Raw genomic sequence first — 15,543 nt, forward strand, 5'->3', positions numbered from 1 at the left:
AAAGCTTTTGCATAGCATTTTTATCAACTTATGCAATTATAATAATTTATTTATGCAGTATTTTCTTTTCTTTGATATTATTTCACGTTTTTTCTTTGATATTAATTCAATCCACCAATCCACCCTACACGCCTGCCTATGTAGTCTGTCTCCGCGAAATGGCAGCACCGGCCGCGCTTACACTACGTCACCGATGTGAATACGCAGTATGCGTTCTGTCCCATTCGAACGCACCTGCGCTACGTCACCGATCACGCCAGACCGATGTGAGACGCAGTATGGGTTCTGTCCCGCTCTAACGCGTATTGGCCGCACCTTTTAAAGGCGTAATACATGTTTTTGTATACCGCAGTTTATGCACATGTTTACAACGGCATCTCTGGAGGCTTAATTATTTTATTACCTTTAATATAAACTGTAATATATTGTTCACTTTTTAGCTTTGTATATTTGCCTTATTTTACAGTCGATGTTCAACGGCCGTTATGTATTCGGGCTAACCGAAAAATCAATGTCATACAAAAAAGTGTTTGCATGGACAACACTCGCCAAAGTTTCAGCAAGCGTTAGTGTCCATTTTACAACCAACGCTTAATTCGGTTTGGCAGCCATTCCACTACCGCATATTATAGTAAAAACATACCACATTCCGGCCGATATGTTAGGAAAATTTTGGCAACTGATCAGGGTTGTCAGTTAAAAAAACTAATTTAAATATTGTGCGATTTCGAAACCAACACAGAATACATATATCTAAAACCCTCCAACAATACAGGCGTTATATATTACGTTTGACAAAAGTTTAAAAATAATAGGCCTTATTTGGTCTTTGGTCAAACGAATGAACGAAAAAAAAACATTCTTTTTAATGAGACAGATACAGTGTGTAATTTTCACCACTGTTTAAATAGGCAATTCTACTGTACCTTTCCGAACCGAAAAAATAATATTTATTTAATATATCTAGATAAGAAACTCTATTTGAAAGACACATAAATACTAAATAGGCTACGCTCACCTGATGCTAAGTGATACCGCTGCCCATGGACACTAAGATTGCCAGTAGGCTCGCTAGTGCGTTGCCGGACTTTAAAGAATTAGTACGCTCTTTTCTTGATGGGGTCCATAAGTCGAATTGGTTCAGAAATACTTCAGCTAGAACTTTTAATATTATAAATTGCGAACGTAATAATACTGTTATTTTTACTAGCGAATCTATTATTTCAACAAGAATGAAATATTCAACCCTGAAACACAAACGTAAAATGCATCATCACGAGAGTAAAATTACTAAAACATTATGCATATAGTGTGTTAACACTGTGGTTCATAGTGTATATTATTTATATATTAAAACGTAAAAGGGTTTGTAGCAAAAACACTGAAATGTATATTGTACACTGATTTAATGCCCAATTTTAATTAATAAAAGAGAGCTCACAATTTCTGTACATAAAGACAATGATATATATTTCGATTCAAAAAACTAATTAAAATAAAGGCCAAAAACTAGTACTGTAACAGAAATGTCTTAGTTATACCTTTTAAGCAATTACAATTAAATAATGAATCTTATATGGTGTGCATAAGAACTTCGTACTATTACTGCTCAAAACACGTCTTTCGACCGTTGTATAGCAGCTACAATCTGCGCTTACAAATCACTGCGATGACGTAATACCCTGAATCCCTCTAATAAAGTTATTTCTGTCGCTAAGGATATATACAACTTCTCGATCTTAGCTTAATGTAATCATTTCACATATCATCACTCGTTGTTCAGTCGAGTCAGTTAAGACCATGGTTTTTTCGTCCAGCCCTTTAGGCGATTAATCAAGAAGGCCCAAGCCGAGGTCCGAGTCTTACAGGAGAAGTCTTGCGCTATTCGCGGGAAGAAGCCCATATCACCATTCGCTCGACAAAACAGCCCGGCCTGGCCAACAGCGAGATTCTATTGCCAAAAAATGCCACTGGGCTTCGGTCAGTCACTGGTTAGACTGGTCGAGCATCCTCCCTATAGGTTGGAGCAACACTACAACATCCGTCTTCTACACTTGTAAAAAGTATAATGAAAATCTCAGTGTGCCTGACAAAAAAAAGCTAAAAAATAAAATTATGGAATATAAGATACAGGTATCACTTATTCCACGTCATTAAATTTGAATCACTAGACATCCCAACTCATCGGCAAAGAAGACAGAGGGTGTACTGTAAACTCTCGGCGTAAGAAACATCAAACAACACTTATTTTAAAACAAATATCGCAAATTAATTAGAAGTAGCCTGTCTAGCACTAGTATCAGGCTCTTTTATCAACTAGATAATCGTTAAATATATAGTAAGCCTTTTTACACAGCTTTTCTTTAATACTTTTCTTAAATTTATGAAAAGGCAGAGATAAAAGAGTCTCTGGGATTTTATTAAATAAAAGTATCCCTTTTCCCAAAAAAATAATAACTTTAGATAGTCTAGTACGGGGAAATTGCAGCCTGCGTTTGTTCCGTGTATTAACATTGTGCGTATGTTCTATTCTAGTAAACTTATCACTATTTTTGTATACATAATATATTGCGAGGGAAAGGTAGACTAATTTCCTTGAATTTCTCTCTCAAAGATTCCCTACATTTGAGCTCATGTATTCTTGATCTAAAGATGACATGTCTCAGGCACAGTTTTCTATTTGACTTTGCTATCTCAAAAAAGATCTAAAGGTCAAGATATAGAGGCTTATAGGATTATTAACATTACTACACTTTAAGTATAGCCCAATAGCAGTTCTCGTAGTTACGTCACTTATTTAATATGAACAAATATTAAATGTGTGACTTTATAATGAAATAAACAAATTCCTTAATTCTCAAACACGGCATTTAATGTGTCGTGGTTTGAGTCCCTTGCCGTACAAACTTTTCCAATATCAACATAAATTTTGATTGGAGTTGGAGAATTTTGAAACTTTATGAGCGGCATTTGTTAAATTAAAAAAGATACCTATAAAACTGAGCTATGAGTTTTTTACGATTTAGTAAAGCGTAATTTATAGGAAAAAGTTTATGATATCGCCTCCTTATTAGAAAGCATTTCAGCGTCATTTCATTTTACTTAAGTTAAGAATAATTTAGTTTAGTTTGTTTTTTACTAAATAATTTGAACTAAATCTGCCAAGTATTTCTTCAGGTCAAGTCGGGTATACGCTTATTCAACAGTTTCGACGCATAAGAAACGCTATGTTACTCTGTTGCTTCTAGTCGATACGTTTTTGAAGTGTCGAAATGCCACATTTCACATACGGAAGTCAGTTTCATTTCAAATTCTTTCAATACCTTTGGATTCGCGAAGTAAAATAACTTAATAAAATCGGAAGCTCTTGGAAGATACTAAGTACTAGCGCAAGTAATACCTAGATAATAAAACAAATGAAGGAAGTACAATAGTATCGATAAACACAATTCGTCCACTAATATTAGTTTAGTATTAGACACTAAGGTTCTGCGACCCTAAATGTGCCTTGACCTCGGAATCGAGACATTTAAAAATAAATGACATCTTTTTTCCACAAATTGAAAGTAATGCTGGTACAATACTTTCTACGTACCCAATAATAACACAAAACCATAAATATTTTTAAGTCAACGGGAATGGAGCACTGGCGAAATAGAGAGGGAGGAATAGGTTATGTCAAAAATTTATCTGGAATTGTATAGGAACACTTTTTGTATGGAAATCAAGGTTTATAATAATTTACCAAACACATTCAAAGATCTGCCTAATAGAGTTTTTAAAAATCGACCTAATATAGGGTAGACCGAGGCGAATCGGATCACAGGGCGAATCGGATCAAAATAAGAAATCTGTTTATAATTCAAATATCACATTCACATAGAACGCACTCAACTGGCGTTTTGTGTCTCTCCATTTACTGAGCACCTCCCGACATAAGCAGTATTTCGATCGCGCTTGTGGATCAGTGGCAATGCCGCTCGTCAGCCACTTGGTTTTTTGTGTGTCGCAATTTGGCGCTCATCTAAGGAACGTACTTACGATTTCTTTGTGTCATATGACGGATTTGTCTTAAAATTCAACTACATTGGTTTATATTGCTAAGCAGGGTGTTTATATTAAAGAACCAATTCGCTTTTAAGTATGATCTTAGAGGTTAACGTCTAAAATATTTATTTCAAAAGTCTTAACCATGGGGCTAATCGGATCATATCCTTAGGGGCGAATTGGATTATACTTTTAAACTGATTTATTACATGTTTGAGGTTATAGATTCATATTTATTTTATGACCGCCGGAGAATGGTCTCAAGAAAAAATGAAAGAGGCTGTAAATAAAGTCCAGAACAAAGAGTTGACCTTACGTAAAGCTGCTAAGACTTTTTCAGTACCGTTCACGAGCTTACAGAAAAAAAAGGACCATATATATGTGAATTATGTGCCAATAATTAAAATTGATCTTATTATTATATATTTTAACTGATTCCAAAGTTATTTAACACTATACCTTAAAATTTTGTTATATGTTGTGTACGATCCGATTCACCCCGAAAGTTGGGGCGATTCGGATATTTTCCTTTTTTTAGTTTTTAATAGCTAATTAAGAGAATATGTGTATGATTTAAGTTTTCAAATGTTTATTTCATAGGTAATTGTTACTTCTTACGATTTTATCAATAAAAATAACATTATATAACACTTTAGTATGATTTACTCAACCTCAAAAAAAAGTGATCCGATTCGCCTCGGTCTACTATACTATATTAATGATTATACATATAAGTTAAATACTACAATTATTATTAATTTAATAATGTTATAATGTGATGTAGTAATAAAATAATATAAGAATTTACTATGATATGGTTCATAATGTAATGTGTAAAATTCTACATTTTAAGACAAATTTGCACGCCATTATGTGTGGCACAATGTGCGGAGTTTAGATTGTACCACCATAATATTTTTGTACCTTCCGAGCAAATAAATTATTATTATGAAAACATCAGAACAACGGTTTTATAATAAAAATAAAACGCGACATGTGTACATAAAATTTCTCTCTGACCACGTCTAGCACATGGAATTTCAGTACGTAATAAATTCGTATTTATAAACGTTAATTTTTAATTAGTAAGCAATAGTACTCGCGTAAACTATAGACAATATTATTATACATTATGTATTTTTGCTCAACCAAACTGAACAGAATTTCCTATCATAAAACGGAAGGTTTCAGATATTATTATGTAAAGCGATATCAATTCAAAGAAAATCATGGCCGGGAGATGTCGATAATTCTCATAAATATTTACTGTGTATTCAAAGATTCAACGTCTGTCGGTTGTCATGGAAACGGAAATCCCCAGCTTACATACGCCTAAAATTATAAATAGATCGCGGCAAAAATATAGAAAACGGATTTTATAATCGTTACTTATTTTTTTTAATTAGTGGTAGTCACGACAACAAAGAACTAAAGTTAAAGAACTCGGAATGTTTGGATAGCAATATTATTTTTGTGTTGGATAGGCTAAAATAAAATAGGCTACGTGACTAAGTCTACGACCTAATTGAGACAATTGAAATCGCATGGCATAACTGCCTTGCGATTCTGTAACTCACTTTTCGAACTCTCACTACGGTTTTCGCAGCGGCGGTTGCGATCAAATCAGTCGTGAAGCAGTCATTTTACGATTTGGCATTCTAATAAGGAAGGAGCTAATAGTTTATTGTTTATCAGAATGCCAAATCGTAAAATGACTGTTTTACGACTGTTTTGTTTAGTGCACTGACTGCAGTGAGAGTTCGAAAAGTGAGTTACAGAATCGCAAGGCTGGTTGGTAAGTATAAGATGAATGTTCACCCTTGCAGACCTTGATATTTCATTATCAAAATTTCGAACAAAGCTTTCTCAATTGTTTTGTTTATCGGCCTTCGTTACTTTTGTTTGCACGTTGTAATTATTTTTTGTGTTACAACTTCCTCTTACCAAAATACCGCGATTATATGACATTTAATTTTCATTACGAAAATACTTTCTTCTTATAAACGACTATACTTTCATTTGGAAATAAAGTTCGATATTCGTGATCTTTAAGTTTCAAATATTCATATCTTAGGTGCTGTTAAAGTATTACGTAAGCAGATTTAAGGGAGCGTTCAAGTATTACGTAACGAATTTTGGGAGAGGGGGGGGGGGGGGTCATTTTGTAAAACGTTACGATGCGGGGCGGGGATGGAATTACGCGTTATATTTAATATTATTTTCGACTTACACCACATAACGGTAACTGAAGAGTCACTAGGTGGTCACGTAACGTCTTACTATACTTGGGTACAGTACTGTACTTGGGTACTGAAAAACGTTACGGCGAGTTACATGGGGGAGGGGGGTCAATCTCCAAAAATTGCCTTACGTAATACTTGAACGCTCCCTTAACTGGAATTTATCCCCCCCCCCCCCCCCCTTATCAGCAAAAGTAAGCGAAGCTCTCAAAAATAATAGTACATAAACGTATTACTTTTTTGTTGGAATCCCCGAAACTGCATTTCGTTGTCAAGCATAGACAATATATTGGTAATGTGTGTAAAAAAGTAAATAATTACTGTTGACGTAATCACCAAATAAGAAAATCAATTCCCCCCTCTCCCCCCTATAGTGATTACGTAATTCTTGAACGGCCCCTTATTACTCTAACCCATTCCGCATATTAAAGTATATTTCAAAAATATTAATAACTTACCCCTACATTCAAATGGCCAATCTTCAATTTCCTTGACGAGTTCATACGTGCATTGAGTGCTTCCCAAATACGGGAGTGCATATAACGGAGATTTTCAATAAACCAAAGGCAATATTTCTGAAGAGGGAGAGTAGAGCTCTAAGTCAAGTTTTATTAGCTATCGGATAATGGATACTTGGTTTCTTTTTTCAATACTACATTACTTATTCGTAATACTGTCAAACACAAGGGCAAGTATGTGGAAATTGATATTTGTTAATAATAATACATCGTTTATTTGCAAAGAAAATCATCCATATAGGCATGGAAATTTAATAATAATTGTCATTATAATAAGAACAGTTAAGTTATTTATAATTGTTGTCCAAACTTATGGTCTAAATACTCTCTAAATACACTTTACACATTGCCTTTAATAATGTAACCTTCCCTTTGAACACAAGACGCGGCAGTGATCTATAATTTCTAAGATGGCGATTAAATAGTTTAACGTAACAAATTTTTAAATAGATTGTGGTGCAACATGTAACCCACAGCCGTGTTGGATCCCACGGTAGATACAGGCAAGTTTCTTTATGTCTTTCGTGATATCTTTGTTTGTTTATGGGAGAATATAATAAATCATAATCAGCAATAGAAGTCTTTCTTTAGTAGTTGGAGTAATCATAAAATATTATTTACGAGCAGGATATACAAGGCAACCGTGGGTGGTGAGGTCAAGTGAAAGAAGAATAAGAAAGAAGCAGATGTCAGGACCTTAGCAAGGAGGTGGTGTCTGCCTAGAACTTCGGGAAGAAGGCGTGTGTGTGTAGATAAAAGATTATTTGAAAAAAATATATGCTGTACCTATAACTATTTTCGAAGCAATTCGTCTTAAGAATTTCATTAAGCAATACATGTACCAATTTCTAAAACGTCGGCAACGCACTCGCCATTAATTAAAATAAGGCCTTCTAGACGTAAGTCTCCTTTGGTGTAAGGAGTACGCCAAACATAGAAGTCATTTATTAACAAGTGTTTTATTTATTTATTTATTTTATTTATTTATTTATTCCATATAATTATTCTATCTTTACAGTAATAACTAATTCGATAGAACGACACAATATTTTACCCACACCAATTAACCTAAATACAAAACATTAACAGAAATATATTTATGTACCTAAATCTTATAACTAATAGTATAGGAAGCAACTCTTGTGAACTCAGCCAGTGTACAAACAAATAAGTCTACCTTAATAGAAATCTTATTTATTATGTGTATTGCTCGCGTGAGTGGTGCTTCGCTAACCAAGTTGGAATGTGCGCGCGGTACATCCAAAAGTTGAGACTTCCGCCTCAGGTTTCTACTTGGTACCCGTAGACTCAGTCTCTCCATTATATCCGGATTATGAACCCGACCCGTAAGTATCTTAAATATATACACCGACAAGGCTAGCTCTCTTCTGAGGCGTAGCTGGTCATATCCCACCATACCCAGAACAAACAGGGTCGGGTACATAAGTGGATACAAAGGATACACTCCGTACAGTCTCTTGTAGAGGTACCGGGTGAATTTATTCTGTATTCGCTCTAGCATGAGACTGTATTTAGCCTCATATGGGACCCACACCATTGCATTGCACTCCAAGTGACTTCTGACTAACGCATTGTATAAAATTTTAATCGCTCTAATATTTGTGAAGCCACAAGCTATTCGCAATATGAACCCCAAATTTCTGTATGCCTTTTTACATGTTTTATCGACGTGTTGCGCAAACCCAAGATTGGCATTAAAATATATTCCTAGATCCTTAACCTCCGATACTCTAGCCAATGTAAGACCACTAATAGTATAATTGTATCGAGTGGGAAATCGTGCTCTCGAGAAAGATATGACTTTGCATTTCGCCAAATTAAACTCTAATCTATTTCTCCCGCTCCAATTTACCACTCGATCAATGTCTTCCTGCAGCCGAATACAGTCGTCTGTACTTTCTATGGGCATGTAAAGTTTGATATCATTAGCGAAGAGCAAGCACTTTGCATTCTTGACAACTTTTGATAGGTCATTCAGCATTATCATAAATTCCATCGGTCCCAAATTACTGCCCTGTGTCACGCCTGATCTCGTAAAGTAAGCCTCTGACCTACACCCAGCGTATTCCACGTATTGCGTTCGATCTTCCATAAAGCTAGCCATGAAGTTCAATAAGTGTGGAGTGAATCCTACCTGTGCAAACTTCTGCAAAAGCACGTCGTTATCGACCAAATCAAACGCTTTTTTAATATCGAAATAGGCAGCGTCCACCTGCTTTCCACTGTCCAGTACTGGGCTAATATTAGCCATATAATTTAAGAGGTTGCTAGTGGTACTCCTCGTAGACCGAAACCCGTGTTGAGCTTCTGAGAGTTGGGAACTCACTTGATTAAGTATGCCCTTTTGAAGTGCCGTTTCCAACACCTTCGCCGGACTTGACAATATAGCTATCGGCCTATACTGTTCTACTTTATCGCGGCATCCTACTTTAGGAACTGGAATTACCCGACTGCTTTTCCAACATGTGGGAAATGTTGCTGCTTTCAGACACAGGTTATATATGTGTAGCAGTGGTTCAGCAAGTACAACGCCACAATCTCTCAAGATATAAGGCGGTATACCGTCCGGAAAAAAAAAAACAACGACACAGGCTAAAAATTGGAACATGGAACGTAAGGAGTCTTAAACAGCATGGGAAACTACATAATGTCATCAAAGAAATGAGGCGCCTAGAAATTGGGGTGTTGGGTATTAGTGATACTAAATGGCCAGGAAACGATCGATACAAGACCACAGAGGGCGAAGTACTGTACTACTCGGGTAAAAATGGCTCAACCGAACCTTATGGAGTGGCAGTCCTGCTCACCAAAGAAACTGCTCAAGCCGTTCGCGGTTTCATACCACATTCCAACCGAAGTATGCTGTTACGTCTGGAAGCTAAACCGCAGAACATAAATATCATACAAGTGTATGCCCCGACAGCCGACAAACCCCAGAACGAGTTGGATGAATTTTACGCGGAAGTTAGGAATCTTTTACAATACACGAAGAAACATGACATAAATATTATAATGGGAGATCTAAACGCAAAGGTGGGTGCAGGGGAGGTACCAGGAGTGATCGGACCTTATGGATTAGGGGTAAGAAATGAACGGGGCGAAGCGCTCATTGAGTTCTGTCAAGAACATGAACTCGTAGTCACGAACACCCTGTTCAAACATCACCCAAGGAGGCTCTACACATGGACCTCACCAGCGCATACACCAGATCACATAGTTCGCAACCAGATAGATTACATAGCGATAAATAGTCGTTTCAAAAATTCGATTAAAAGTGCTCAAACCTATCCTGGTGCTGATATCAACTCTGACCACAACCCCGTTATAGTTAAAATGTGCTGTAACCTGAAAAAACTAAAAAAGACTAAAATCATCTGTCGTCCGGATATACGCAGTATCAAACATCCGGATAAAAGAGTAAAAGTCTCCAAGGCTATAAACCGCTGGGCTGAAGAAAATTTTAATACAACTGCATCTGTAGAAGAAGTGAATCATGCTCTAGTTAGAACCATTACCGATATTAATGAAACTATTTTGGGTCAGACGCAATATAACAAAAGACAACAGTGGATGGAAGATGAAATCTTAGACCTCATGGAAGAAAGACGACTGATTAAACAATTCTATCCACACGCATACAATGCCCTAAATAAGTTAATCAGGAGGAAAATTCGAGCAGCTAGGTCAAAATTTTATGAGGACAAATGTGTTAGGTTAGAAGAACTCAACGCCAAACATGACAGCTTTAACTTACACAAAGAGATCAAAGAGATGGCTGGATTGCGGAAAAGGACAAACCGGAATACGTTAGTGGATGATAGTGGTAATGTAAAGGGTTTTTCAACAAGAACTTTGTTTTCTAAAACAAAATAAAACAAAGAATTTAGAGGAAAATGAATAAAATTTTTATTGTATTACAAAGAGAAAAGTTTGGCAATTATGAATGAAAAATAATATCTGGCAAATGTCCACCACGACCACGCTGACAGATGTTGATTCTTTCATCAAAATTTTTAATCACTTTTTGGCAAAATGGAGGGTCTATTTCGTTAATGACATCACGGATTTTGAGTTTTAAGGCTGCAATCGATTCGATTGGCTCCGTATAGACTCTGTCTTTAACATAGCCCCACAAAAAATAATCCAGTGGTGTTAAATCACACGATCTGGCTGGCCACTTAACAGCTGAATTTCGCGAAATTATGCGCTCGGGAAATTTGGTTTGCAATAAATTGATCGTTTCATTGGCTGTGTGACATGTGGCACCGTCCTGTTGAAACCACATTTCAGTGATATCCATGTCATCAATAATAGGCCAAAATTTAGTGGTTAATATCTCGCGATACCGTGATCCATTGACTGTTACCGCATTTCCAGCCTCATCTTCGAAAAAAAACGGCCCAATCACGCCTCCAGACCACATAGTGCACCACACAGTAACACGTTGAGTATGCAAAGCCTTCTCAATAATTGCTTTAGGATTTTCAGAAGCCCAAATGCGACAATTTTGCTTGTTGACGTACCCTGACAAATGAAAATGGGCTACGTCTGAAAAAATGTTTTTTTCAGAAAAACCAGCAGGTTGTTCCTGAATGAACTGAGCGAATCTGCGGCGATTTGAATGGTCGATCAGCTTTAATTCCTGCACCAGTTGAATCTTGTAAGGCTTCAAAGCCAAATCCTTTCGCAAAATTCGCCATGTTGTGCTTTTGGATAACCCCAATTGTTGAGAACGTCGTGAAATTGACAAATTTTGATCTTCTTCAACACTGTGGCTCACGGCGGTGATGTTTTCTGTTGAACGATCCGGTCGAACACGTGTTGGTGTTGGCACATTTTGTACCGAGCCTGTCGACTCAAATTTCGCGACCAAATTCTTAACAGCGGTCTCAGAAGGACGATTATGCTGGCCGAAAATATCACGAATTTTACGAAATGTAACTTTAACAGAACCACCATTTTTATAGTGGATTTGAATTATTTTAATGCGATTTTCGAGCGAAATTGAATTCATTGTAATAATTGCCAAAGCACCTGCTACGAATACCGCCAAAAACTAAATGTAAAAACTATCACGTTCTCGGTGTGGCCACAATTGAAAAACAAAGTTCTTGTTGAAATACCCTTTATTATTAGACGTAGAGAGCAAGAAATCTACTTGGAAACTCTATGTTGAAGACATATTCGCAGATGCAACTAGAAGAATCACAGTAACACCAGGAAATGAAACTGGACCTCCTATATTGAGAGCAGAGGTAGTAAAAGCTCTAAAGAGAGCCAAAACTGGAAAATCTCCAGGTCCAGATCAAATTCATGTGGAGATTCTCCAACTATTAGAGGAACACCTTGTGGATGCGGTAACCAACTTCTTCAACTGTATTTATGCAACGGGGATTATGCCGAAGGATTGGTTAAATTCAACGTTCATCACCCTCCCGAAGAAACCTACGGCTAAGAAATGCACAGAATATCGCACAATAAGTCTGATGAGTCAGGTCTTAAAACTTTTTCTCTCGATTATACATGAGAGGATTAGAGGCAAATGCGATGCACAAATTTCGGAGAGCCAGTTCGGGTTCAGATCTGGAGTAGGAACCAGAGAAGCCTTGTTCTCATTGAATGTGCTTGTTCAAAAATGTCGAGACTTACAGACAGACGTCATTATATGTTTTGTTGATTACGAAAAGGCCTTTGACCGTGTCAAACACGAGGTACTTATGCGTCGTCTGCAAGAAGTCGGAATTGATGGCAGGGATATGAGGATAATACAAAACCTCTACTGGAATCAAACCAGCACGGTGAGAGTGGACGGTGATGAAACCGAACTAATTTCAATCTGTCGTGGAGTCAGGCAAGGTTGCATTCTGTCCCCGCTTCTATTTAATCTGTATTCGGAAGCAATTATCTCTGAAGCACTGGAAGGCAAAGAGTGGGGTATCAAGATCAATGGGCAAATAATTAACAACTTGAGATACGCCGATGATACCACTCTTATAGCAACAACACCTGAAGATCTACAGAGTATAGTTGACCACGTCTATGAGTGCAGCAAAAGAGCGGGGCTATCAATGAACCTCGCCAAAACCAAGTATATGGTGATTAGCAGAAGAGAAGACTTAAACCCAACAATCTCGGTGGCAGGTACTACTTTAGAGAGAGTTAATAAATACAAGTACCTAGGCACATGGCTGACTGAAGCATGGGAGTCTGAAAATGAAGTGAAGACCCGAATAGAAGTTGCTCGTGCTTCCTTCAACAAAATGAGAAAGGTACTTTGCAACAAGGACATCAGTCTGCACCTCCGAAGTAGGATGCTTCAATGTTACATCTGGCCAGTTGTAATGTATGGTTGCGAGGCTTGGACCTTGAAGGAGGCAACCATTAAGAAACTTGACGCCTTTGAAATGTGGTGTTACCGAAGAATGCTGAGGATAAGCTGGGTCCATAGAGTCACGAACGAAGAAGTTCTACGGCGCGTTAAACGATCCCGAGAACTCACGTTGACCATTAAAAAGAAGAAGATAAGTTACTTGGGACATGTGTTTCGACACGATCGGTACCGACTTCTTCAAGTAATCATGATGGGCAAAGTCGAGGGGAAAAGACGCGCTGGCAGAAGGAGGAAGTCGTGGCTCCGCAATATTAGAGAATGGACGGGAGTGGCCAGCGTAGAACAGCTGATGCGCTTGGCGAAAAATAAGAAGGAGTTTGACGAGCTGACCGCCAACCTCCAGTAGTGGAGAGGCACTTTAAGAAGAAGAAGAAGAAGACCGTCCGGACCTGCTGCCTTTTTTGGCTTAAGTCGCTTAAGTGCCTCCTGTATATCGCTTAACTGTAAGCTCCCAACGTGGACTCTTGCAGCCCCGTTTGAACAACCCGCTCCGGCAACAGCTGCGCTGACGTCAAGCTTTGGCTTTTGCGTAACATAAACAGAGCTAAAATACTCGGCAAATGCTTTAACACTCCTATCCGGCGGTAGTACCTCTCCGTTCTCAATAATACCTGATGGTTCTCTATTGACTCTGTTACTATTAATAAATCTCCAGAATGACTTGGGATCTTCAATCACATTTGATTCAACAGCCTTAGTATAATTTTCAAGAGCCAATGCAATTAATTTCTTGACTTAAGCTCTGCAACAGCTAAACTCTTTGTAATCTCTTGGGGATTTAGTGACCTTGTATCTCTTATGCAGCGTGGCTTTTTGTTTAATTTTTTTAATTACCTCCTTTGTGTACCATTTTGGATATAAATACCTTGAGTATCCTAGGTTCCTGGAATTTTTTGGCACGCATTCCTCAAACACAGAGTTTAATTTATAATAGAAGCAATTGAGACTCAGATTTAAATCAGACGAGTATACATCAGACCAATCCACTTGTCTAACCTTAGAATACAATGCATTAAAATCAGCTTTCTTAAAATTCCACTGTAACAAGCGCTCACCCGTTTTTGCCGCATCATCCCTTGAAGAAACCGCCCAAATGCGTGGACGCACGCACACAAGAAGCGGTGGATGCTGATCGTCTACAGGTACTAAAGGTTCGTCCATCTCACACACCCCAACGCTTTGCATTCCCCTACCTTTGCTCAAAACCAAGTCTAATAGACGGCCATTAACATTTTGTATATTGTTACACTGACTGAATTCACAATAGTTACTAAAGTAATTCCAAAAATAAGTATTTACATTGTTTGAACAAGAATATAAATTAAAGTCACCGATCACTAATACATCATCATACTTGGAACAAAATTCTTCATTTGTTTTGAGCAATAAAAAGTATTCATCATCATTCGTATTTGGAGGAGTATAAACAATACATAACATAAACATGAATCTACTTTTTAAATAGACAGTTGCACAAACTATTTCAAACGGGCGAGATTCAATATGCAAATCACAGGGCAAAATTACGCGGCGCAGTTCCAGGCGTGGGGAAGCCACGAGACATACGCCACCATGCTTGCGCCCATCCACGCGGTCACATCGTAATACCGTATATCTGGGAGGGACTAACTCAGCGTCAGCTATCGAATCATTACATCCTGTTTCCGTAACTGCAAACAAATCTACAGAGATTGATGAGACACTCATATAAAATTCCTTTAACTTGGTCCGAAGACCCCTCACATTTTGGTAACATATCTTAATAGGTCTACTTCCATCGTTTTGGGTTATTTGGTGATCTCCGAAACCACACCCAATCACAATATTCAACATTAATAGGCCAATTATCCGGTTTACATAATAACTCATATTCATATTCTGGTACCCCGATAATGAATGATGCGTAATCCTTTTCTCTTTTATGATTAATTTTTTCAACTCTTATAGACACTTCCCTAGCATATATGACGTTCTTAACATAGTTCTCCAGACATTCTAAACTTGTCTCTTTGTTTAGACGCCACACATGCAGAAACTTTTTCCGCTCAGCTCCACAAATCTCCACTACATCGCTTCTACCTCCTTTTTTTACCTCACAGCTGGGGTATTTTCCACGTTGATATTTCCCAACTCTTTCATTTGTCTTATCGCCACAGTTTTCCCTTTCAACATTGGTTTCCATTTCTTGTTCTTTATTTCTACGTGCTACATCTTCAGTTACCCTATTTGTTTTCCCCGTAACAGCACTCTGCTTTAAGTTGTTGTTTTTTATTTGGCTCGAGCTCTGTTTTGCAGCATTCGCAAACGAGACCACCGGTGGAGTACC

General features: G+C 37.6%; 1 protein-coding gene across 1 annotated transcript; it reads left to right on the plus strand.

Annotated features, from left to right (window-relative positions):
* Positions 1–9,502: 9,502 nt before the first annotated feature.
* Positions 9,503–15,176, plus strand: LOC125054081 (craniofacial development protein 2-like). Its single transcript, XM_047655755.1, has 3 exons — positions 9,503–9,631; positions 9,664–10,459; positions 15,165–15,176. The coding sequence occupies exons 1-3, from the start codon at positions 9,594–9,596 to the stop codon at positions 15,174–15,176; spliced, it is 846 nt and encodes a 281-aa protein (XP_047511711.1). The 5' UTR covers positions 9,503–9,593.
* Positions 15,177–15,543: the final 367 nt, after the last annotated feature.

The sequence above is a fragment of the Pieris napi genome, chromosome 11 (genome assembly GCF_905475465.1).
Source record: "Pieris napi chromosome 11, ilPieNapi1.2, whole genome shotgun sequence".
Classification (NCBI taxonomy): domain Eukaryota; kingdom Metazoa; phylum Arthropoda; class Insecta; order Lepidoptera; family Pieridae; genus Pieris; species Pieris napi.

Bases quoted from the DNA above. Each gene is read 5' to 3' on its own strand.
- LOC125054081 (XM_047655755.1), top strand. From the start codon at position 9,594: ATGGCTCAACCGAACCTTATGGAGTGGCAGTCCTGCTC. The intron at 9,632-9,663 runs ACCAAAGAAACT...CGTTCGCGGTTT, and splicing joins ATGGAGTGGCAGTCCTGCTC to CATACCACATTCCAACCGAA.